General features: G+C 37.6%; 1 protein-coding gene and 1 long non-coding RNA gene across 2 annotated transcripts in view; one reads left to right on the top strand and one right to left on the bottom strand.

Moving 5' to 3' along the window:
• Window positions 1–27207, bottom strand: part of samd4a (sterile alpha motif domain containing 4A) — a 60213-nt gene extending 33006 nt beyond the window's left edge. Inside the window, exons 1-2 of the mRNA XM_008405999.3 lie at window positions 26979–27207; window positions 24309–24817 (exon numbers count right to left, since the gene is read on the bottom strand). Of these exons, the coding sequence (XP_008404221.2) occupies window positions 24309–24504 (196 nt within the window). The 5' untranslated portion in view covers window positions 24505–24817; window positions 26979–27207. The remainder of the gene's footprint in view (window positions 1–24308; window positions 24818–26978) is intronic.
• LOC145551174 (uncharacterized) lies at window positions 4550–10818 on the top strand. The gene is made up of 4 exons (XR_014087020.1): window positions 4550–5745; window positions 6957–7120; window positions 9318–9497; window positions 10575–10818. It is a non-coding gene; the product is annotated as an uncharacterized LOC145551174 (long non-coding RNA).
• Window positions 27208–27482: the final 275 nt, after the last annotated feature.

Genomic DNA, 27482 nt, shown 5'->3' with positions numbered 1-27482 from the left:
AGCTGTATCATTGCAATAAAATGATTATTTTCTTATTTTAAACAAGGACTTGACATATTTTAATGCATTTATATGTGTATACAAAAAGTTAAGTGGTTAAATGAAGATGTGAATTTTTAAAATCTGATTAAATCTTGTAATAATTAATTAATCGGTGTTAGTTTCAGTGAGTACTTTTGTAGTTTCAGAGTTAAAAAACACATTTGAATATTTATTTTTAAATAACTCAATATTTATTCCGTGCATAACTTTTTTCACATCTTGGTTTTGTGATCCGAACTGTCAAAAAGACAATGCTCACTGGAAAAAAAGGAGGAAAACTTTAGAGCTCTAGGTTAGATCCAAAAAAGAAAAAAGAAAGCTCTCCGGTCGTAGAGTAGAGCAGGCCCGGAGGCCCTCATCTAGGAATGATGTAATACTGCGGACCAGGAAGCAGGAAAAGATGAGGTAGAGATAAGTAACAAAATATGGAATGGAAATAAATGGAATGAATTAAGCAGCAAGACGTGTAAAGGGATCCAGGGAGTCACTGCGCCGCGCTCCAAGGGTGACGCAATCCCTCATTCCTCTGAGTGAAGCAATCCTGGGACTTTCTCGGAGCAGCAGTTGCACCATGAATGAAACTCATGGGTGGAAAATACCAATTTGTTGCAGAGAAAGTGTAGAATAGAAAAACTAACTTCAAACGTAGAGCTGGTCTGCCAGTTTTTAAAATGTCAACTTAAACGGTGAAATGTAGCTGCTAAAAGTTTCTAAATGATCAAATCTGAGTTTGAAAAAGGAACGTGATCGCACATAGTTTGTGTTTAAAACAGAAATCCTACCTGGGCTGAAACGGTTCATGGGATTAACTGTGATTAATAGATTATTGAAATAATCACAAACTAACATACAGAATCGAAAAAGGAAATTTTCTGCAATTTGCTAAAAAAAAAAAACTGTCAGAGAAGTAATTAAGCCAAAATGTACAAAAATGTACATATTTTACATTTAAGATTATAAAAGCGCTGAACTTTTCACATGTTTATGTTACAGGTATTTTTAGCTGCAGATGCATCCTTTGCTACAAATAACAAAACGTTTACTGCAGGAATGCCGTGTTGTACTTTAGGCAAAACTATCTTCTATCTTCTTATTTAAAAAAGGAATTAAATCATTGTTTATTTGCATCTTCTGATGTATTTCTAACATTATATAAAAGGTGATTAAATAAAATGCTTCCAAAATTTTTTATCCGATTAATCAATTAATCAGTAGAATAATCAATTACTAAAATAATCATTAGCTGCAGCCCTAGTATGTAACACATAAAAAGCTTTTAAAACATCAGGAGAGATAAGTTTTAGAAATAAACAGTAAAGATTTCCATAAAAGACTGTGGTATTTATTTTTAAAAATAAAATAAAATCATATTTGTATTAATCACTGATCTGAAATCCCACAGCTGTTTCAAGTTTATATTTGACAACGTAAAGATAAAATGACATAATAGACCACACACTTCAAAAACACAAAGAGCTTTTGTCTAGTTTCTAGTGAAAATATGAAATGAGAGAAAACTAACATATTTTTCAGCAAGATGATGAAACAGTTTTAGTCCCACTGGCATATTTCATATTTATAACAAGACAGTTTCTCATGTAAAAAAAACTTAAAATACATCAATAAGTAAGAAGAAAATGGCTAAAAAACATAAACCTGAAGCTCAAGATGATACTTTGTGCCTTTTTGACTGGATTTACAAGGGTTAAAAAGGTCACCAAGTCAAAGTGGAGCGGTTCACCTCACACTGACCGTGAACCGGCTTTCATCGCTCAGAGGAGTCACAGTTCAAACCTAACAGGGGTTAAAGGTCAACGGCTAACAGAAACATGCGCTATGTTTTCACATATGGATCTGGTTCTGATCAGTTCGGTTACAACGGTACACAAATCTGGAGCATCACTTTGACACATTCAACAACCGCTATTGAATGTGACCCACTATGCTCCCTTGAACAGTTTGGGATAGATCTGTGGGCCAAACAAAACATGTTTATTACACATTCTGCACAAAATCATTCTTAGATAATGAGATTTTAGTTTGCTCAGTTCAGAATGAGCTGTTTTAGGGCGTCCTGTCATTAACTCCAAATAAGCTGCTGATGGCCACGACCCCACAACTCAATGTTTTCACTCACATGTGAAAATGGCTACTAATATATGTGCAATAATACAATCGTACATATTTGAAAAGCAGAACTGGAGCCTCCAGCACAATCAGCAATAATGCAGCAAGTGGTTTCTGGGTTGGTAAGTCAACAATAAAACACTCGTACACAGGAAAATTTGCCATTTGATTACTGAGTCATATTTGATTAGAGGGCACCGTTACCTAGCAACCCGAGTTAAGCTCAGCCTGGTCACCTAGCAACCCAAGCAGAACTCCAGCACATTTGTTCAACTGGTCTTACCGCTGGCTGCGCTATATGCTGCAAAAACACAGTCCTATCAAGTATTTTTGGTCTAGTGTAAGTATCTTAGTACACTTGAAATAAACTAACTCACAGGTAACTTTTTAGCTAAATATTGTTAAAAAGTTTTGTTTTAAGCAAATAAAACAAGCGCCTTTTATTGATCAAAACATATTAGTTCCACTAGCAGATTATTTCAATTGGTAACACTTTATTTGAAGTTTGTTTAAACTTTACCTTTAATAACATAAAGTTAACTAATTTTTAAAGTGCAATCAGTAATATTTTTATAACAAACTTATATCAGTAATGATTTCTTGGTTAATGTCAAGTTGTCATAACAAAGACATTTTGAATAATGTCAACTTTGTATTAAAAGTGTCATAATTTACCGAATGACGCTTTATGACAATAGTCATAAATATTCATGAAGGCTTATTCATGTTCATGACTGGTGTTATGACATGTTTATGACAGTGTTATGACAGTCTTATTCACCCCGCTTCAAATAAAGTGTTACCTTTCAATTAATACACAACAATTTTACCATAAGAGAAATAATCTATCCGTGGAACAAGTACTATTTCCTAAAAGCACTTTGAATCACCTTGTTGCTGAAAATGTGTGGTATAAATAAAATCACTTTACCTAATTACCATAATTTCCTCAATATTTAGGAATTAGTGACTTAAAACAAATTCATACTCACTGAAAAGTTACTTGTAAGTCAGTGCACTTGAAATAAAACCAAACAAAGACATTTGCACAAGAGACTAGACAAAAATACTTTGCAGCGTTAAAATCAAAAGTTGACCAAAGTTCAGCTTGGGTTGCTAGGTAACCGGCTGGGCATTGCTGGGGTTGCTAGGTAACAACACAGTCCCAGTCGAATATGACTTAACATTTGTCTGAAATTTTCCAGACAAGAAAAAACATTAATTTATACCTAACAATGTGAATGTGAATGTTTCATTCTGCTCTTTCCTCATTCAACTGTACAGAATGGAGAGTCAAAGCAGTATTATTACTTATTTTAAACGTTATTCTAAAAGTAGAGCGACATAAGTGCAATCCCCCTAGCCCACTATCAGTCTGTGTCACACACAAATCTATCCCCCTGGGAACTTAACCTGCTTCAGTGAATTTTGCCCAACAGGTCCTGTTTAAAACGAATAAAAATCACAGTTCAAATCCAGAACTTCAGGCTAGCGACAGGTAAACAGTAGACGGTGAATCACACCAGATTCACTGAGAGGAACCGCTGAAAGAACCAGTGAAACCTCAGACAGGGAGTCATCTGTTGAGGGGCTGATACAGCAGCTCCCCGCTGGCACAGAGTGCACGCCACCCTGGCCAACCGCTGCCCTTTGACGCCATCAGTGGCACCGAAACAAGAGCGGCGCATTCAACACAGCTCCGCCGCCCTGTGACTAATCCCTCCTCGGTTTCCCTCAGGTCGAGCCCGCCACCTTTTGCGCCACAAGCTGGCCGTCTGAAAGCGCAACACAAACAGAAAGCAGGCAGACAGACGGGAAAGTCGTCTGAGTCACTCCAGCCAAGGAGGTCGAATGTCCTGGTGTACGGCAGACCATGGATGGACGGATTTCAGTTGATGAAAGTTTTGTTCTGGTCTATTTTGGTGAAAATGGAGCTTGATTTACTGCTCCAACTAGATTCTAGCTCTGACCTGTGGATCATCACAAATAAAAACTAGATCTTGAATTCAAGTAGACATAGATAAAGACCTCTTTCTTAAGGTAGAACTGATGTTCTTAATATATTAGGATTTATTTCTCTAGATTCTAGTGCAAATATCTTATTACACTTGAAATAAGAGAAAACTAACTTACAAATAACATTTCAGCAAGATATAGGAGCCTGATTTAAGTCAATAACTTCTTAAATTTAATTAAGAAATCTAGTTCCACTAGTAGTTTATATCACTTAACAGAATTGATGTCTTCATTTTATTTATACCGTTATTTATTAATGCATTTATTTTTATCTTCTTTAGACATTATCTATCCATCATCCATCTATAAATACGGCTTTATTACTAATCATACCTTAGTTTTCTTTCCTTGTAAATTTTGTTTGATTTACTAATATTTTATTTATTTAATCTTACAGAAAAGACTAAATAAGTGCAACACTTTTCGATGAGAAAAACCAGATTGTTACTGGCCCCCATTTGGTCACCCCTTTCAGAACTTTTTGGAGCCGCCCCTGCTGCATCATCTTCTAGCAGTAACTGACAAGACGGGTTGATTAAAAGCAGTTGTGAGATTTCCTCATCTGGATGAGATTTATCGTAATCTAGCTCTGCTTACCAAAAACACCCGTCCATCTTTCAGCCAGGAACGGCAACAAAAGCGAGTGAAAATCTAATTAAATAGTGCAAATCAAATTAAATCTCCAATTAACCCGAGTCTGTTGCAAACACATTTAACCCTGACCCGGATCCGGCCCGCTTGTCCTTTCATTTCGGACTCTGATCACGAGAAACGAGGGACAGCGGTGGAAACAATGTGATGGTTTGAGCTCGTTTGTTACACACTGATGCAAACAAAAACAAACCCGAATGGACAGCGAAACACACACATACACAACAAGCCAAACTGGTGGAGACACATGATTCCGCTCATGCTAAATATAGACGAGTCGACAGCGTGCAAAGCCACAACAAGGCAGACTGTGCTACAGATATGACAGCGGTTAGAGACTGGACAATGACGCAGCAGCTTTACGTCCGATTCTCTGATCCACATTCAAATATCCTCGCCTGATTTGACTTATAGGACATTCTTCCGTCACATTACAGCTTATAACCATCTAAAAATCAACCTTATATCTCTATCAACAAAGCTAACCTTCCTCATGTTGAGTTAACATCGTATTTGACACACAGGTCAGCAATGAGCTCAAAAACTGAGACTACACCAACTGTAAACAAGTCAGTTAAGTTTGGAGTGAGGATGCAAACAATGATCGATTAATGGTTTATTTGAGTAAAATGTGTTCCAATAGATTAGCTAACGTCCGCTTATAGTGTTGTGGTTTGGCGGCCGTTCAGCAGAGGGCGTCGCTGGTCGCCGTTAAAGTGGTGAGCCGTTGTATTTCAAGCCGCCATCTTTGTTTCTATTTCTAGCCGCTGTAGAAACAAACATGGCGGCGGGAGTATGCCTGAAGAGAAACGGTCCGGAGTCCGGTGTGGGATGCAAAATGCTTTTTCTGCGGTTCGGTTCAGACAAGCTCGACAAGCTTTTTAAGTTCCATCTTTCTAGTCAGAAAAGGTTACTGTTCTATTTTATAAATATGTCTAAATTTATTAATGTGAGAAAACCACAACTTTCTGTTTATTCAGTCAGTATTCACTGCAGCTGACAAAATAATGTTAAACTGTAATTCTTTTTTATTTATTTATTTTTTAATTAAGCATATGTCCTTACGGAAAGACGCTCAGTTCACACAAGAAAAAAAAATGTTTTTAAGAAAAAGGCCACTAACTTTAGATAACGTGCATCCTTAATTCTGATCATAATGACTAAAAAAATAGCATTAGTTTAGTCTCTTCTGACCTCAAATTAAGCCAGGTCCACCTTTAGTGGAGCTCCTGCTGCTAGATAATTTTTCTCAGAGCCACATAACCACCTGAGTGCTAAAACTAGGTTTAGCACTCAGGACCTGAGTGCTAATCTTGCCAAGTATTTTTGTCTAGTTTATAGTTTAAATATCTTGGCACACTTGAAATAAGACAAAGCTGACTTAAAAGTAACTTTTCAGCAAAATATAGGTGTTTATTTTTAGTAAATAATTCTTGAATATTGAGGAAAAAGTATCTAATCTATGTTGACAAATTACTGAATTACAACAAGCTCTTATGTTTTGAAAAGTTACTTTTAAGTTAGTTTTGTCTTATTTCAAGTGTACTAAAATATTTGCATTAGAAACTTGGCAAAAATGTTGGTAAAACTTTGTGTTTTTACAGCAAATAAATTCCATTGAGCTTTTTAGTTGTTATGAAACATAGTTGGGATGAAACATCCCACAATACCCAGCTTATACTTGAAGATGATGGGTGCAAAACAAGAAATAGTCTTACAAATGTGCCGGGATTACTTTCCAGACTCAAATATTTAGATTCCTTTGCTGCTTTTCAGCCAATTTCTTACAGTATCAAAACCTAACAGTAGCAAATTTAACATTGATGAATATTTATAATACAAACTAGAAAACTGCCAGAGCAGAACCAATACTGATTTAAATTTAATTCTTAAACCATTATGGATAAAACCTTCCAGAAGACAATCCCAGTCATGTTAATCAATGCATCAACATACTTAGCTTTCCAAATACTTTTCCATTTTGCCTTCCTCTTTTCTAATAAATAACACATTCATAGATTCAGGATGTTGTCTGGAAAGAAAGAGGGAACAAATTTGTAGTGGTGGGTGTTACTAGACGAGAACGAAGTTGTTTTTTTTGTTTGTTTTCTTTTTTCCAGTAAGTCCGAGTAGTGACTGGGCGGCGTGAGGGAAAAGTTTCTGTTCCTGCTTTCAGACTGGATTCTCCAGCTCAGCAGTGGGGAATGTGCTGGCATAACACAGGCTCTGCTGCTGAAGAATGGAGAGATTCCTCATGATCCAGAGCGCTGCACCTTAATCACAAGTACACTTACTGCCTGATTCATATATACTTTCACTAACTTTATATTAGATCATCACCAAACCAAGTAGGGGGGAAAAAATAAAGAAATGGAAAATATCAAGTTAGAGAAGTCACTTTTCAAGAAAAAAAAAAGAAAATTTAAATCAATTAATCTGATGATTAATTGATTAATCGGTGAAAGAAATTGGCAAATTTTTCATGTGACTTTTTTAAACAGAGGTGTTCTTGTCTTGCATGTAATTTTTATGCGTTTTTATGTTTGGCTTAATTACTGCTTTGACAGTATTCTTTCTGCAAATGACCCTTTTTGAGAGTTTATACTCAAATTAATGATTAATCGATTAATCAGTTTAAAAATTGGCACATTTTTCATTTAACCATTTTTTTATTGAAGTACTATAATAGATGCAAATAAATTAGTCAATTCCTTTTTTAAATGAGAAAATAAACATTTCATTCCCTAAATTGCAATAATATAGCATTACTGTAGTGAATTTGAAACAGGTGAAGCTCAAACTATTCCACCTGAGGAGTTTTGGCTAAAGCATATTTATAGACAAAGTTGTTCTAATTCTTAAATGCAGAATTTATGTAGTTTTGTGTAGTTTTGGCTTAATTACTGCTCTCACAATGTAGTTCTGTCTACAAATGACCTTTTTGAGTCTTTATGCCCCAGTCAATGATTAATCGATTACTAAAATAGTTGATGGTTATTTCAACAATTGATTAATCACAATTAATCTGATTAATCATTGCAGTTATAGTTACAAGTAATAAAAAATAATGACTTAAAGTTTCTCTTAAAATTGTGTAGTAAGCTAAACTAGTAAAATACATTTTTAAATATAAGTTGAGCAGTAAAAATGGAAGCAATATAACCAAATTTTATTAAACTACTTTTTCAAAAATGTTTTCCAAAGACATAAAATCAACTGCAATACATCAGTGATGTCTAAAAGACATCACTGATGGCCAGGCAAACACTATTGGCGGAATAGGAAAGTACTCCCTGCACAAAAGCAAACCTGAGCCTGATATTTGCACTCTTGTGTGGCGAACTGCTTGACCTCTGCAGTAACCCTGAAATTCCTGCCGATGTGGATCTGCAGCATCTCGTCAGCAACAAGCTTTTTGTTTGGTGCAACACTCAGCTGGACGCCACACTGAGCATTTCACAGACGGATTGATTCACGTTTAGACAGAAAACGTCTAAAAATAGGTAACTGAAACTAATTAATGGTAGCAGTTTTGTCATTTATAATTAGGACTGAAAAGATTAATCGGCTTAAATGTAATAAATCAATTACTGAACTAATTATCAACAAATTTTGTAACTGATTGTTAAGTGAAGCTTTATGATGATGTATTAAAGCCACTGTAAATGGAAAAAAGAAGTTAACTTGTGTCAAGAAAGTTTCTAGGAAAAACAAGGACAAGTTTGAAAAGTTAAACATTTACTAGAAAACAATCAGAAATTTTGAGATTATCCAGATTATCCATGTTTTTTTTGTGTTTTTTTCTTAAAACATGGACATTTCTGAGTTTCAAAAGTTGAAAATTTTTTAATTTCTGAAACTTCCAGCGAATTTGCAACTTTTCAAACACACACACGCATCCTCAATATCAACAAACAATTTAGAGATTAATCTCTCTCTTTGGCGGCAGTTTACTCCTTTTTTTCTATCTACAATGAGCCATCATACAACACAATGAAAGTAGTAATGGTAAAAATGTATGCATTTTGCATTTAAGATTAAAAAAAAAACTTTGTAAATATGTTCCAAAGTGTAGAAAATACTGAAAACTACTGTTTGCACAAAATAAACTTATGAGATACAAAAAAAGCCAAGCGAGTTGCCTGAATGTGTCAGAAAAGCCAGACGAAGACATTCATTTTCATTAGGTCAGCAGCGATCTATGAAAATGAAGTTCCCTATGAGCAACAACAATAAACTAATGTCAGCCAGCCCCAGCTTTGTTTCACACCTGTCAAGATTAAATGAAGCTCAGCTCTCATCTTTTTAAGTTCTATGCAACTCTTCAGCCAACAGGTCTCTTCCTCTGAGCCGCTTGTTTATTTATTCTGTTCAATGTTTGAAACAGTAGCCAAAACAGCTGTCTGCAAAGTGGGAAGCACCTGCATGACAATGAGGTGTTTGTTGATGCTGACAGTGTGTGTGTTTGTGTCTCCCGTCAGCACAGAGGAAAAGCATCATCCAGGCTCCTGTGGACACATCCTGCTTCGTCGGCTCCATCGGAGCGAAGTTCACGCCTCACTTCCTCCTTTAAACAAGTTTGTAGCCAAACCAGACGATAGCTCCACTCTTCAATCAAATACAACACTTTTATTTTAAAGGAATTTTGCTTCGTTTAGCAGGTTAGGATATGGCCTCATTACTTTTTTTTTCACAAAATCATTCTTAGGTAATGAGATTTTACACCCCCTAACTCCGCGGTTATACTAACATGTGAAAATGGCTGCAAAAAGATGCACACTTGTACATCTTTGAACAGCATTAGTAAAGCCTCCTGCACAACCAACAAGAATGAAGCAGGTGGTTTCTGGATGTTACGTCAACAGCAAAACACTTGTCTTTTCCAGCAGCCATTATACAGTGCACACAGCGGCATGTATATGTTTTGTAAATGTATATTTATGTATATTTATATATGCACATCTGTATGTTGTGTATATAGTGATATTTTCATAATTATATTTCTAGTTTAGCCTACATGATGATTTTTCCTACACTAACCAGCATAGAAAAATGAAAAACTGCAGTTTTTTCATTTCTGTTGCTCTTTTATTCTGTCTGCATTCTGCCGTGACAGCTTAAATTTCTCGATAAAGGATTATTACTTAGCGTTATTATTTTCATTTTACATAAATTTTATGTTGCTCATGGTTATTTACTAATATTTAACACCTTGTATGGAATAGCTTGTCAACTAATAAGCAATTTCCACTTGAGGATCAATAAAGTATATTCTATATTTTAAAACTAGCGGACCAAAAGCGCCGGAACTCAGCTTGGGTTGCTAGGTAATGGGGCTTGGCTCTGCTGGGGTTGCTAGGCAACGACGCTGGGTTCTGCTGGGGTTGCTAGGTAACGACGACGCTGGGCTCTGCTGGGGTTGCTAGGTAACGGCGCTGGGCTCTGCTGGGGTTGCTAGGTAACGGCGCTGGGCTCTGCTGGGGTTGCTAGGTAACGCCATAGAGCCTGTGGAATGCAATTTAACATTTGGGAGGTTTTTGAACCGTATCATTTTCCACACACCAAAAAATATGAACTTCTTGCTAAAAAAAATCCAGCTGTTTTTTTTTGTTTTTTTTAAATACTTGGGCTGTTTTTAGAAGCAGTTGAGACTCAAATGGAATTTCAAAGATATGAACAAAATGTGAATTATTCCTCTTCCTTTAGTTTACATGCCAGATATTTTGCTCTCTGGTCAGGACAAAGCGGTGCAGAGGCCTGCGGTCTACCTGCGGACGTAAGGAGAAGCGCTCCAGGGTTTGGGGAGGCTCTGAATGCAGCAGCTATGCTGGGAATGTGAGCCTCTGTTCTGCCAGAACCGGATGGGAGAAGCCCGAACCTCTATTTAAGGAAGTAGAAGCCAAGAACCACTCACTCTTCGTGCATCTTCAGTTTTGGTATATTTTGTCATGTCCCCAAAAGAGATCATCATATTTGCAAAAATATGTGTGAAGAAGTCCTTATAGACTGAAACATGCTAATGAAGTAAAACAGGACATAGTCCTGATCCTGAACCCAAAAGTAAGCTCAGTCTTAAAAATGGACGTATTTTTATAGATGATGATGTTCTCCTCATATCTTCAGAGACTAGATATAAAAATGTGGAAAAAGAAAAAGCTGTGAAAACTTTCCAGATGCGCTGTACATCGGAGCTGCAGCTAACGATTATTATAGCAAACGTTAATAATTAATTGTTAGTAATAGTAACTAACGATTAATTAATCATGATTAATCGTGATCAATCTTAATCTCTCTTAGTTGCTTCAGACCTAGATATGAACAATTACTAAATGGATTCATTGAATACCACAATGTCACAATATAGTGACAATTTAAAAATATATGTAAAAAATATATATTTTTAATAAAAGTTATGTGCTCCAGCTTTAACAAAGATGTGAAAAAGCCTGGGGTGGAAACTTCACTGAAAAGGAATTTAAAAAGCAGCAAATCTACAAAACATTAAACATCCAGAAGTGTATCAAGCCCATTTTTCCAGCAGTAATGAATATAAAAATTACGGTTAGTGTTTTTAAACGTAAACTTGAATATATTTTTTTATTCAACATCCACATCCTGCAGCACTGGTCAGCTGGGTGGCTGCAGAACCGTTAAACAAACGTCTGCCGTACAACAACAGCTTTACTGAGGACTGGGTGGAAATGAAACCGGCAGACCGGACCAACTCGCCGCGGAAACGTATGGTTCTGATTCTGGTCGGGTTGAGACAGGAGAGGCTGGTACCTGTCCTCCTCCAGCTCCTCTACACATGTACATGTAAACTGCAGCTTGTTGATACAACAACATTACACACCTGTGGAGCTAAATAAAGAAATACTCGGCCTGCTGTTGCTTCAAAGGTCATAGTATCACTGTCTTCTATTTTTAACCGTTTTACCATAGAAATTAATAGATTTCCATCATTTTTAATTATTTTTTATTAATTGCTAACCTTTACCAGGTGATTGACAGCGCTAAGACCCGCCTCCTGGCTCTAATTTTATTTTAGATGCAAAATGTATATATTTTTGTGCAGTTTTGTCTTAATTACTTATCTGAGTGTCTTGTTCTTTCAGCAAATGACTATAGAGTCTGTAAACTCCATTTAATAATTAATCAACTATTAAATTAGTTGGCGATTATTTGAATAATCAATTAATCACGATTAATTTGATTAATCATTGCAGGTATAGCTGTAAACTTCAAATAAACACAATACTCTCGGAAGACTGCAGTCGATGCGTCTCCATTATCCTGTTTTCTGTTTTAAACCCCCATTAGTGGACTGTCCTTTCAGCCGTAATCAATAAGAGTGAATTAGCATCAGTCTTGGTTTTGAAGACAAGAAGCACAGGATGAGAAACTAAACCTGCAGGATTTATGAGGCAGAAGTCGCCTCGTCCATCACCAACGGCTCGTCTGCCTCCTTCTCTTTGACCGTTGAGCTCAAATTGTTTCAAAGAAAACTCCTTCACACCTGCAGGTAGAAAATACCGTTGCTGTTGAGGTCCGGAGTGAAAAAGATTAGCTTTATTTTGTTTGCCGCGCAGATCGTTTGGCATAAAGTCTGTCCCCATTCCTGAGGTTCAGTGGGAGTTCACAGAACACGGCGTCAACTTCCAGAAATAAACCGTTTGCTCATGCGTGGGTGAGATGAAATAGTTTGGCTCTAGAACCAGTGACAAGAGTTTTTTGGCTCAACCTGCCCATCTTCCCATCTCTGGGAGGCTTGCAGACATAAGCAGCGTTTATCGGGGTGTGTGGAGAAAAACCTGGTCACATTTTCTCTGAATTTAGTTTTTCCCTCCAAACTGTACAACAACAAAAAAAAAAATCACTTTTTGTAGTGATGAAAATGTTTTCAACAACACTGCTCTAAAAACAGACATAGGGTTGTTAATTCAGAGGGCAGAACATGAGCGTTCATTTCTCAGAATAAAGAACAAAGTACATTAGATGGATGAACGATACATTAGTGTTTCACCACAACCATTTTACTAAATGGGCTGTAGAGTAAAATGTGCAGTAAATGTTTTCTTCTGTGTTTCTCAATATAAATTTTACTCTCTTCAAAGTGTTGGCTGTGTCCTTTCCAAGCTAAATCTGAATTAAAAGACTCAGAAATTAGGGCTGTAATGATACAATAATCTCACGATACGATACACAATATTCTGCTCACGATACAATATATATTGCGATATTCAGCAAACGATACAATTCAATACACTTATGCGATTTTCTGAAAATTTTAGAGGGACAGAGTGATTTTGGTGACATTTTGTGACTGTTATATAGTTGGATTGAATTAATTTAACTGAAAACTGATTAAAAGCACCAACTACACAATACCTGGCTCTGGTTGGACATGGATGCAGACTAAAGTACTAAAGTATTGTTAAAGTCAAAAATGATTGGATATGTAAGTTCAGTCCATTTACCATTTACTGAACCCGGGTTAGGAACCACAGCGATCTGCCAAAAGCTAAAATCCACAAACGGTTCATATACGTCTTAAAATGCTTAGAATTGCCCATTTTAATAGTTCAAACAAAAAACAACCACAAAATATTACCAAATTTTGGTCAGATTAACAAAAACGTTTTTTTAATTTTTTATTATTTAGTCCTTAGGTAAAATGTAAGCCCTTTATGTTATGGAAAGATGTTCGTTCCTCCTGAAACAAGAGAAAACTCAGGCTTGTAAGGAAATCGCCGCTTATCAATTAATGGTTAGTCAATCAACTTTAAATTAACTCATTAATTGATGACTTCCATCCCTAATTCTGACCATAAATGGCAAAAATGGAAAAGAAAACTCAAACTTATAATTTTAATAAATTGTATATTATTGCATGAAAATTGTTCTCCAGTCAAGATAACCTTGACCTTTCATGCAATAATATAAATTGTATATTATTGCATGAAAATTGTTCTCCAGTCAAGGTCAAGATAACCTTGACCTTTCATGCAATAATATAAATTGTATATTATTGCATGAAAATTGTTCTCCAGTCAAGGTCAAGATAATCCCACCATTAGCAAATCTCTAAATCCAGATTATAACACTGCAAAATCACAAAGATAAGATTACCAAGTCATTGTTTTTCTAAATTCAGTGTTTGGTGGAAAATTTAGCCAATTTATGTTGTGGAAAGATGGTTTTACTCAGGTTTTTAGGAAAATGGCAGCTTATTAATGGGTCATTAGTCGATGAATCAACTTTAGATCAACTCATTAATTAATATCTTGTCTAAGTTTTTTTGTGTATTTTCTTCAAATAAATGTCCAAATGTTGGTTGCAACAACTGGTGTCAGTATACGAAGGATGTGAGATGAACTTCAGCTCCAAATGGAAACCAGTCCTCCCCGCTGTTCATCTTTTTCCTTCCCCACCCCACCCATCTCTTCCATACCGCTGTGGACTCAGGAGACCTTCCCTCCACTGTGGGTGGAATCAGTTTCCTTTCCACTGAACGCACCCCCACCTCCTTACTCTGGAAAAAACTCCTGTTTTACTCAGCTCAAGACTGGGCCCACATTCCTAGACAGTATCCCCAACACTGGAACAATTGAGCGCCTCAGGCAGGAATGCGGACTTCCAGGCCAGGTTTTCATCAGGCCCAGTTTAGGCAGCAGAACTTCACTCGCTGATATGAGTCATTATACAACACAAGCCTTCCTGAGAACTTAGTCATCGTGGAGAGAAATGGATTTTGTTCCACATTAGCAGATGTAGGAGAAAAGCTCGGAGCATTCGGAATAAATGCAGCTTTGATCTGGGATCAGTTCCCGGATTTTTAGCCAAAGGAATTTGACATATTTGGCGTTTTTGAGTGGAAAACCGATGAGACGCGTCTGGACTGCAAAAAGGTGAAACTACATGCTTATCACGGCTGAAGAAATCGGTAAAACTGAGCCCAATTTAAATAAATGAATAAATAATTGAGGGTGATGTGGCCAAAAAATAAATCTCAGATTTAAAAAAAAATTTGATAAATGATTTATTTTCTATAACTGGATTTTATGTCAATCATTCCTCTTGAAAGTTGTACAACAAGATTATTAGGACAGGAATACAAGATTTTTTTGTTAAATTACAAGAATACAAGTTATAAAATTAGCAGTAAAACGAAGAATTTTACCAGAACATCCTAAAGAAGAAAAATGTGAGAGAAAAAAGCTTTGAAAATCTATTATTTTTTCATGTTGAAGTTCTCATAAAGTTACTACTTCATCCTTCTAATATTATAACTTTCTTCTCACATTATTTCAACTCTGTCATATCACTGTATTCTCATATTACTCGGACTGTATTCTTGTAACGTTATGACTATTTTTGTAAAGGAAATAAAAATCTTAGCCTGACTCTTATATTCTGTCCTGAATTCAATGTCCAAATAAATAGAAGCTGTAGAAAACACTTCCAAAACAAGATGGCCGCCCTGGGCATACTGACATCACTCTGGAAAATGGACACGTTAGTGGGAAAACAAAAGCAGATTTCCAAAATTTAAATCTTCAAAAACCAAAATCAATAATTGATTTATGGCCCATTCAAATATGCAACATTATATTTATTTTTTGTGTTGGAGATCTCATAAAATTTATATATTATTCTCCTAATATTCAGATTTTATTCTGGCAGTATTTAAACTTTATTCTTGCAATCAAAAATGAAAAAGCATCGTAGCCTGGGCCTAATATTCAGTCCTACAGTTCAAATAAATAGAAGCTGTAAAACACAAGGTTGTCAAACTAGATGGCCGCCCTGAGCGTGTTGAAATCGTTCTGAACTATGGTCGCACAGTATGGCTGTAAAACCTGTTTCATATCAGTTGATATCAATAATTATTGATTAGTTTTTTTGTTTAAAATAAACTGGTGGCGTGACCTTTCCTGTTTTAGCCACAGCTTTCACTCCACGCCGTTTTTGTTGTTGTTGTTGTTGTTTTTAAGCAGTTTGTGAGGCAAAGAGACGAAACCTAAAACTGCTGCTGAACAAGTTGCTCAAGTTGTTGCTAGGCAACCACAGAGTGAGTGAGTTGCTAGGTAACCAAAGAGCGAGTAAGTGAGTTAGTCGTGAGTGAGTTAGCCTCTCCTGTCAGCTAAGCTAACATAGGTTAGCAAACAGCTAGGTTAGCTGTCAGCTATCAAAAAATCTCCTGTCAGCTAAGCTAACATAGCTAAGCTGTCAGCTAAGCTAACATAGCTTAGCTGACAGGAGAGGTTGAGCAACTAAAGTCTTTCCTCCCTCTACCAGAGGAAAAACTCCCAGAATGCTGTGCGGTTCCAGATCGGAGCTCAGTGAATACTCTATCTATTGAATAATGTATCAGACGTATTATCTATTGCAATAAATATTATTGATTTATTGTCCAGACCTACTCTGAACTACTGAAACCCAACAAGAACACCGGTGGAAAAAAAGAAAACACATCCAGATTTTGCTAAACTTTAATGTTCAAAAAACAAAAATTTTGATTTAAATCGATAATCAAATAATTAATCGATAAGCACGATTAATCAATATTGATTAAAATCGATTAATTGCTCAGTCCTGATTAATAATAATAATCCTAAGCTGCATCTTATGGAGTTCTGGCTCGGTCTGTTCAGCTGCATGTACTTTTCAACTCTTTGCGGTCCGGTTTCCAGCACAAACAGCTGTGCAGGCCGAGTCAGCGCCGCAGCACTTTAAAATGATGTTAGTCATTCAGAACAGCAGGCCCACTGTCCTGCCCAGACCCCACCCTCACACTAATCCTGCATCCTGAGTGGGAATCTTCCAGAGAAAACTCTGACGGCTATTTTAAGTCTCCTCCAATATCCTTCCTTTTAAGACTAACCCTTTACTCAAATACGCTATAAAAAGATCGATAACGCACAAAAAACAGGACTGAGCTATGATGTGGTCATCAGAAGCAGCCAAAAACTTTGGTACAATTCATATGGAGTGATCTGAGCTTTAATTGGTTTAGTTTTGGGTTTGAAATTTAAGATGCAGCTAACAATTATTTTAGTCATCAATCTTTCTGATGATTAATCAGATACAATTTACCAAAAATCTACATTCTGTAGATTTTTCATTTAACCACTTAAGTGTATTTTATGCAACACTAGAAATACATAAAAATGCAAATAAACAAATATTAGATGTTACCTAATGTAAAATATCTAATCAATTATTCGGACGATTAATCAGATTTAAAAAAAATTGACATTCTGCTGATTTTTCATTTTATACACTTAAGATTTTTTATATTTTTTATACTAAAAAGGCTAATTACTATTAGAAATAGTAATTAGCCTTTTTAGAGTTTGTATACTCCAGTTAGCGATTAATCGATTACTAAAAATTACTTGACACAGTTAAGTAATCGTGTCAGAATCATGATTTATTGCGTTTTGCTTTATTTCCCTCCCTCGTTACTTTTGGATTTCTGGGATTTTCTTGGACTTTACATTGTCTTTTAACAAGAAATTTATAAATTAAGGATGAAACGATTAATCATTTCAAGTAATTTAGTAATCGATTAATCATTCACTGGCATATGCAAACTCAAAAAACAAAAAGAAAGTCTAAAGTCCAAGGAAATCCCAGAAATCCAAAATTAGTGGGGGTGGGAGGGAGCAAAACGCAATAAATCACGACTCTGACACGATTAACCAATCATGTCATGTAATTATTAATCGATTAATCGTTAGCTGAGTATACAAACTCTAAAAAAGGCAAATTCCTGAAAGAATAACATATTCAGAGCAGCAATTAAGCCCAAAGTGTACAAAAACACACAAGTTTTGCATTTTAAATGTGAATTTACACATTTCTTGATAAAAGAAAGTCTAAAGTCCAAGGAAATCCCAGCAATCCAAAAATAACATGGGAGGAAAAAAAGCAAAACGCAATAAATCACAACTGTGGAAGTCTGTGTGTGAGGCGGTGATCCCCGTTTTACTCGGGCTGCGTCTCAAGGAGCACACAAAGTCGCATCGCTCGCTGGCTGCCAAAACAAAGCTGCCTCTGAGACGCACAGAGAAGTAGGTCACAGAGGATTCCTTTCATTTGTACAACACTTTCCGAAGAGTTTTCCACTCGCAGCCCGAAACGTCCCACTGGGAAGTTAACCCTGAGGCGGCTGGAGCGTCTCCGCTCCGATCTGCAAACCAAACCGTGACGGGTTTTATGCTCGTCAGCTGGTTTTTAACACATGATGCATATCTGAAACAAGCTTTAATCTGAAGAAAGCTGCAACACGTTTTCCTGATCTGCAGCATTATGAAAGAAATGAGATCCCAGAAACAAAGCAAAGTGATATATCAGCCTTGCCCCAGCCCTTAAAATCTCAAACAAGCTACCACAACATACCAGAGGGATCACGTAACTACACAACCTTCTCCGTCCCCCTTCCACTCGGCAGCATGTGTTTTCACGTCGACTCTGCAGCTCCACCGATTCAAATCTTACTGAGCTGAATCAGCGAAGGGAAAAGGCAACCGCAAGTTGACACAAGTGAAAGGGAAAACAGCGAGGCGAGGCCCAAAATTCACTCCGGAGGTACAGAAAGTTACAGTTGTTCCACAGGAATGCGCCTCTTTTCCAACCAGACGAGTCTCCCCGTCTTCCCTCTGCTCTGTGCAGCTTTACCACTTCCAGGGTTTTTAGTGCTGCTGCAGGACACCAGCAGCTGATGGATGCTCACACAAAATAAAGAGTCAAACGGACATTTTCCACGACTTCCATTTGGATTCTTTAAGCTGTCTGTAGCTCCAACTAGCTAGCTAGCTCTCCTAAAATTCATATTTTGTGTGTTTTTATGCTACTATTTGGGTCTCAGCTGCTTCTAAAAATGGCCCAAGCACTTAAAAAACCACCCAGCTGTTGTTTTGGCAGTAAGTTGATGGTTTGTTGGTGGCTGGAAAATGAGCTCCAGTGGAGCAGGAGGCTCCACTTCTGCTTTTCAAAGATTTACAATAAATAGGATAAGTAACAAGCACAAGCTGCCAGTAGGTCGACAGAGAACTGTACTGTCTGCAATCAAAGTGAATGGGTGGTTTTTTCAAAGCTCCATCCTGATGCAATTTAGATCAGCGCCTAAAAATCTGCAGTGCTGCTTCTACACTGCAAAAACAGAAAGTCTGACCAAGTATATTTGTCTAATTTTAGAGCAAATATCTTATTACACAAATACTTTCACTTCTACCATGAGAAAATGTCTTTTTATAAGTGAAATTACTACTTTTTCATCAATACCAAGGAGTTATTTACATATGAAAATCATACATTCTGAAAAGTTACGTATGAGTCAGTTTTATCTTATTTCAAGTGTATTAAGATATTTTTGCTAGAAACTAGACCAAAAATACTTGGTAAAATGTTATATTTTTGCAGTGTACTGAAGATTTTCTGCACCACAACATGTTTTTTTCTTTTTGTGACAAACATTTATTTTCTTGCTGATGAAATACACGAACAAAAAAGCCCAAAAAATTCTAACAATGCACTTTGAAATGTTTTTTTGAAGTAAGGGAATTACCGTACTTTCTGGACTATAAGTCAGACTTTTTTCACAGTTTGGCTGGTCCTGCGACTTGTAGTCCAGAAAATACGGCATTTTGTTGAGGTTTCCTACTCAGTCTTAAAATCTGGACGTAAAACTACCAACATTATGATTTTCAACTGATTGCAGTTTTCTGGCCGAATCAGAGTTTGACCAATAATAAATTGAATTGAATTGAATTGAATTAGCCATTTCTCCTCCGTTCAAAATTCACAGCTGAATGTTTCGTATTCTTTTCTCCTACTGTAAGAAAAATGCATAAACTCCACTCAGCTGCAAATGAAGGTGGCGCTGCTCAGCGGAGCCGCTACTCATCTTTTGTTTTGTAAACAGAAATGAGCTGAACTGTCTGAGGCTGAGTGGAGTGTGTACATAGTTACAGTTTACACACGTTGCACAACTGTTAGCTCTCCCCCGGCAGCACAGTCACGTTTTATCCAAGACTGTGAGAGTTTTTCTTTTGTTTACCGAGTCGCTCTGTGAACCTGCACCGACCCCGTCATTTCTTACCAAGCTGCCTGAGTAAAATAAGTTCTAGTAAGCTGGTATTATAGCTGTTACATAATAATAATAATCATAATTGATGACTATGAGGTTTTTATGATGTAAAGCACTTTTTTACTTCCTTGTTGCTGAAATGTGCCATGCAGATAAACTGAAACGTGACAAAAATAATCATTTATAAACAGTAAAAAATGTAGAGAAGGTTATATTTAGGTCTGTCACAATAAGCAATAAATCAATTAATCGCATCATAAATTTAATCATTTTTCTCTTTCTACCAAAAACTGGATGATATAAGTTTCAGTTTGGCGTTTTGGTCTCAATTAGCCTTTGTTACAGAGGCTTCACAATTAATTTCATTTGTTGTTTTGTTTATTTATTTTGTATATTTAAAATGTTTTCCAGTTCTAGTGTTAAATGGCTTTAGAATTTAAAGTTTATTGATCTTTGAGAATGTATTTATGTGTTATTATGTCATTATTACCATTATGTCACTCAGAAATGGTCTGAAGACAAAAATATTATCGCTTATCGCAATAAATTCTGAGACCATTTACCGTCCAGGAAAATGTGTTACCGTGACGACGTTAATCATAGTAGCTACTACAAAAACCTAAAATATCTTTCTTTAAAGTCAAAGTATGACTTTAACATGTCTAACGTTTAAATAATTACAATAATATCGCGCCCTTCAGTGTCTAATGGTGGCACCAGTCCTGTTTAGTTTAGTCTTCTTTGTTTGTCTGGGAAGTCCGGTTCGGTTGGTGAGGTGTGAATGCTAATCAAACTCTGGTCCGCCAAAAACCTTGGACTCGGTACAGTGGAAGTGAACTCTAGTGCGGTTCGAATGTTTACGAGAATACCAAGCGGACCGGAAACTGCTCCAAAATTATGAAGCGGACTGCAACACAGGGCATTCTGGGTAAATACAACCAAAATAAACACGCTAAGCTAATGCTAGCAGGAGAAATGGCTCATGGACTTTTGTCAAAGACAAAAGAGAAATCCTACAGCCACTAAAACCTGACACCGCCCTATTTATCTTACATTTTGTGAAGACGGAAGTTGGTCTCTGTGTCTTCTTCAGAGGTTTTTCTGTAATTTACTTTAGTGGTTCTTGTTGCAGTGCCCCCTCAGGTGAGGAGGGGAACAGGTTGCTCAAAGGGTTTGATTGGTTTGGGAAACCCAGCAACTGAAAATGCAACAAATGCTGCAATTTTGGTTCCCAACCAAACCGAGTCCACTGGACTATCAGGTGTGAAAGCAGCCTTAGTTTACTTATTTACACCAGTTGGGATTTATTTATTATTTATATAATATTGTGTAGTGGAAAATTCAGAGTTAACACTATAAACTATTTTTTTTATTGACTAATTTCCAAAATAAAGAAACACCAGTTCTCGAACACATCTTCACACCTTTATCATTTCATTCAGGTTTTATTTCAGACTCTTCCTGACCTACAATGGGCGCCACACAAACCAGCGGTGGAGTAATATCAGGTGGTTTCCCTGCTGCGCTTTGATCTCTGACAGTATAAACAGTTTTATTTTTCCAGGGGTCTCCGGGGAAAACGCCATGCCGTCAGCTTTGATGCCTGGATTTATCAAGCAATAACACAGAGCAGAGAGAGAAGTGTGACCCGACAGGAGCGGCTCACCGGATCTGATAACCCGTCCGTGTGCCGCTACAGGTGCCACTCCATCCCAGCGGCGCTGCACTCTATTTTTCATGAGCCCAGTCGGTTGCCAGGGTTTCTGTTACCATGGCCGTGCTGCAGTGTGATGCAACAGAAACCGAGGCAGAACCCCCTCCTTACTGCTTCCCCTGTTGCTTTGGCCCAAAACCAGGTCAGGAAGAGCTACAAGACTGTAAAACGGCCAAATCTGCAACAGCTTCTCACCACTTCACGTCCGGTGAGATGATCCAAAATCTATCAGCGCATCTTCACGCGATAAAACCCGCAAATTAGGTTAAAAAGCAGCAGAAAACAGCAAAACTGGTAAAGTCTGCAGATTTAACTCAGACATACTGAGAAAGAAATACAAACTTTTAATTGTCAATTGATTGTTTAGACAATTAATCAAATAAAACAATTGGCATATTGTGCACATTTTCTCAGTTAAACCGTTTTATACAATATTAGAACAACATTAAAAGATGCAAATTAAAAACAGTTTTTACAACAAGAAAATAAACATTTTGTTGCCTAAAATGCAACAACATTCGCTTAGCGAATATTGGGTTCTTTTTAGCAAACGATGCATCTGCAGATTAAACAATATTTCTAAAAACATAATAAAAAAAGCTCCCCAGTGTGAGGCTGATTAGTTTCTGGATTATCTGACTAATAATTTGATATCAAAAGTGTTACTTTTTTTTTTAAGAATTTGAAACAGCCAAAACTGGCACCAGATGAATTTTAGGTAGAACATATTTCCAGACAAATTTCTTACGTTTTTTTGGCTTTAATAAAAATGTATATTTTTGTCCAGTTTTGTATTAATTACTGCAGAGTGCGTTGCTCTTTCACCAAACTGCCTTTTTTGAGTCTGTTTACTCCAGTTAATGATTAATCAATTAGTTGACGATTATTTCAATAATCGATTAATCTGATTAATTGCTCCAGCAAACACCAACAGACGGACAGACTCTACAGGATGAAATAATCTCTCTGAAACGTCCAATAATTCCCCCTTTGACTCATTTCTACGCTTGGAATCATCAGCAGCACAAACTTCACTGCATTTCATGTGACGGAGGAACATAAAGCTGTTTTTGTTTCTGGAGGAGTGGCAACGAAGAAACAGTTTGTTGACAGAACTCCAAAGAAAGAAATGTAACACTGCACATCACTCTTAGCACACCAACCCCGAAGGTGGTGGCAGCATCATGCTGTGGGGATGATTCTCTCAACCAGGAGCAGAGAAGCTGACTGCACTCGATTGGAAGTTAAATCACTGCAAAAACACAAAATCTTATCAAGTATCTTTGTCTAGTTATATCTTAGTAAACTTAAAATAAGACAAAACTAACTCAGATTGAGATTGGAGCTTGTTTTAAGTAAAACATTCCACCCTATGCAGTCGCTGCTCGCCGTGCGGCGTACAATCATGTGACGCATTTATAAGGCTTCGTAATAACAGGGACGGCATACCGAGTTTTCATTTAAACTCTGTTGGACAGCACGGACCTCAAACTTTATAAAAGTGGTGTTTTTATATTGGTTTTGTGGTTATTTACTTCAAAATAAAGCCAGAAATAAGATCGATCATTTATTTTGTGGGGTCTAAATGTACCACATTTCGAAACAACCAATGAAAATGTGTTGACCGTCTGTTGCTAGGTAGAACGGAGACACGCGGAAAGAGACGAGGGGGGGATTTAGATACGGCAAAAGACTAGGGTGCAGCGATGCTGTGGATTTTACTAGATTTTTTAGCCTATAAGTGTTTTAGTTAGAGTTCGTGGTGTGTGCAGGGTTAGTAGTAGTTTTGCTAGCTATCGCTACATGGCTTCATAGCAGCGCTGACGCACAGAGAAGAGAGACTGGGATGGCCATTTAGACCTCGTCTCCAAAGGGTTAATATTGATGAAAAAGTAATAGCTCCACTGGCAGATTATTTCATTTATAAAATTGGAAAATGTTTTGTTACAAGTTAAATAATCTGTCAGTGGAACTGGAACATTTTTAATCAGTATTAATAATTAAAGAAGTGCTTAAATCTTCCTGAAAAGTTACATGTAAATTAGTTCAGTCTTATTTCACGTGTTATGAGATATTTGCGCTAGAAAGAAGACAAAAATGTTTGGTTAGATTTTGTGTTTTTGCAGTTTAATTACTGACCTGTAGTGTGAAAACTGATATTGATGCACAACCAGAACCAACATTTGTTGATGCTGTGACAAATGTGGGTCATGAAAATATTGTAGTGAAAATAAAATAAAAGCAGAAGCGTGGATTTGAGTGTACTCTTCCTTTTTTATGTCATACACTGCAAAAACACAAAAGATTACCAAATACTTCTGGTCTAATTTCTAGTACAAATATTAGTAGACTTGAAATAAGTCAAAACTATCTTTAAATTACTTTTTAGCAAGATACAGCAGCTGTTTTTCACAGTGTAATCCCTTAATATTGATTTTAAGAAATTACTAGTTTCATTGTCAGATTTTTTCCCATATAATCTGGGTTATAAGGGAAATAATCTGCCAACAAACAATTATCTTTTCTTAAATATTGAGGAATTATTTACTTAAATAACTTATCTCTTGCTGAAAAGTTAGTTTTGTCTTATTTCAACCTTACTACTTTAGAAACTTGATAATATTTTGTGTTTTTGTCTTTTAATCTGAGAAGAAGCCGTCCTACCTGGATTATTGGCCTCTCCCTCCAGGACCTGCAGCTCCGTGCATTCAGCCAGGGAGTGCTCCAGGCACACCTGCAGGAATCGGGCCTGGGTCCGGCTCACCCTCTTCAGCAGCGACACCAGAGCCACGGTCTGCTCGCACTCGTTCCATCCCTTAAACCAGCTGGCCAGCACGCCCACCTGATCCCGAAACATCATGGTCTGCCGGGCGGGACGGACGAGGCGCCGCCGGATGCGGTGGGACGTCCCAGATGGCGGATAAATCCCTGCTGGAGGGGCTTCCACACCACCTTCGATTCCCGATAATCTCCTTTGCTGAGCGAGCGAGAGACAGGAGGAGAGGGGAGGCGGATCCGGCTCTAAGCAGGCATGGGGTGATCGGATCTGCTTCTGGCGGCTCGGTGGATCTCAGATGGGATTGATCGGTGCCAAGTCAGCTCTTTTCCAGCTCTAGCTGTGTCGCAGCAGCTTCAGTCTGTGGCATTTTCCTTCAGGGAATCCCCTGTCAGCCCTGCAGGTGGATGTCAGGCATTAGAAGAGAAGCATGTTCAACAGGGAAACTGCAACTTCGTACTTCCTGAGGCACGTCATTTACACAAGCACAAAACAACAGCTGTTCAAATTTCACATTTTTGTACTTCCACTGGGTCTCGGTTGCTTCTAAAAAACTTTTTTTTTTGTTTTTTTTGGTGTCAGGAAAACTAGCCGTTTCAAAAACCTCCAGATTGTTGAGTAACATTCCATGAGCACTGTGCCGCTACCTAGCAACGCCAGCGGAACTCCAGCCTTGTTACCTAGCAACGCCAGCGAAACTCCAGCCTGTTACCTAGCAACCCCAGAGGAACTCCAGCCTTGTGACCTAGCAACCCCAGAGGAACTCAAGCCCTGTTACCTAGCAACCCCAGAGGAACTCCAGCCTTGTTACTGAGGAACCCCAGCGGAACTCTGGCCCTGTTACCTAGCAACCCCAGCGGAACTCCAGCCCTGTTACCTAGCAACCCCAAAGGAACTCCAGCCTTGTTACCTAGCAACCCAAGCGGAACTCTGGCCCTGTTACCTAGCAACCCAAGCGGAACTCCAGCCCTGTTACCTAGCAACCCCAGAGGAACTCCAGCATGTATCCACATTTTTGTACTTTCATTTGGGTCACAACTACTTCTAAACAGAAATTCAAATTCAATTCAACAATACTCCATTGATCCCAAAATGAAATTAAATAAAACTACGTGGTTAAATATATAAATATATTGTATTTAATATAAAATAGACCCATTATATTAGCAATAACTTGATGTCTTTTGCCGTTTCGAAAACCTCCTGCTTGTTAAATCGTATTCCACGGGCACTGCCCCATTACCTAGCAACCCAAGCAGAACACGACCATGTATTCACATTTTTTATGTTTTCATTTTGGCATCAACTGCTTCTAAAAACAACCCAAGGCAAAAAAAAAAAGGTTTCCTGGCAACAAGTTAATGTTTTTTGGTGTCTGGAAGACGATCAGTTTCAAAACCTTCCCAGATTAAGTCACATTCCAACAAGCAACCCAAACAGCTCCAGCATGTATGTGCTTTACAATGGCTGCTGGAAAATACAAGTGTTTTGCTGATGACTTACCATCCTGAAAGCACTTGCTGCATTCTTGTTGGTTGTGCAGGAGGCTCTACTGATACTTTTCAAGCATGTACAGTTGTATAACTATGCATCTTTTTACAGCTATTTTCACATTCAAATGTAAACTTTGTGTGTAAATGCAAATAAGCAGCAACTTATTTGCATTTAAAGTGACAAGAGCCTTGAAAAAGCTCATTCTGAAAAAGGACAGACAGAAGTCTCATTATCTAAGAATGATTTTATGCTAAAAACTGTTACAAACATGTTTGGTATAACCCATAATCTAACCTGTTCAAACATATTAATTCACCTCTAAATACAGAAAATGCCACTAAAAATAATTTTTGCACCGTTTTTCTGGCGCCCCCTAATACACAGCGCCCCTGTGAGTTGATAAAGTGGGTTTTGTGTGTCACTTTCTACTTCTTTCATTCAGACTTGTGTCCCTGTTGCTGCTGCAGTGGGACAATTTAAATGTATTTACTGAAAGAAGCCAAACTCTGAAAACTTAACCGAGCATTTACAGCTGCCGCCTATGCAGCATAGGGCTTGTGGCATTCACCGCCGGGACAAAAATAAAGGCAAAAAAAAAAAGAAAAGAAAAATGTTTCTGGTATCCACCCATTCCTAAAAATACAGCTGTCGGTGATCCTGGCGCTGAATTTTCCAGAGGACGCCGGCCGGGTTACCGACGGCTGCTGCGGCGACTTCCAGACATTATTTGAATGAAAGGTTCGCCTTCCACGGCAGAAGGGATCTCTGTCTGTCTGCGTGGGAGACCCGGATCCACAGAGGAAAGCTGAGGAGCAAAATGTGGGAGCAGATCTGCTGTCTAAAACTGTCACTCTGCTTCATCAGCACCCAGCCTGCTGCGTGTGCGTCCAAGAAAAACACCAATATCCTCCTTATCATGGGATTAATCATTTTAAAGTTACACGCACATAAATACACGCAGATAATGCAACTAACCTGAAAAGTGGGGGATATAAGATCACAAGGGGACGCTTAAGAGGTTTAGTTTGAATTTTTAAATTATTAGATAATTATTTTTTTCCTACCTTCTGGCGCGGTTTGCATCGTCGGATTCCCCCGCAGGAGGAAACGCAGACTCGGCTTGTTTTTAATTATGAGGGGGGGCAGCGGCGCCCTTTCACTCCGGGTCTGCGGGGTTTGCCATCTTGCCTAACTTTTCCCTCTGAGTCCGTTCAGCAGACGGGCTGCGCTGCTCTAAACCGCTTTCTGGAAAGACGAGCGGGACGCAGCCGACATGTTCCGCTGCGTGGATGTCAAAATAAACTACGGAGCTTTATTTTGAAGGATCTCAATTGAGCTCATTTGAAATTTGTTAATTTTTTTGACAGGGGCAACATAGATTAATTAGCATTTCTTCAGAATTAGCCAAAAGGTTTTTTTTTCCATCTACTGATTTTAGATTATGCACAAATTGTCAATAAATACAATTTGTACAAACAGCATATACAAAACACAGCATACTTATTATGAAATTAAGTTAAATAAATTTAGTCTAACATAAAGCATTTTTAACTTAAGTTAAATTTAAA

This window comes from Poecilia reticulata, chromosome 3, assembly GCF_904066995.2.
Source record: "Poecilia reticulata chromosome 3, P_reticulata-male-v2, whole genome shotgun sequence".
NCBI classification, from domain to species: Eukaryota; Metazoa; Chordata; class Actinopteri; order Cyprinodontiformes; family Poeciliidae; genus Poecilia; species Poecilia reticulata.
Note: the sequence above shows the minus strand (reverse complement) of the source record. Positions and strands in the feature narration are given on the sequence as shown.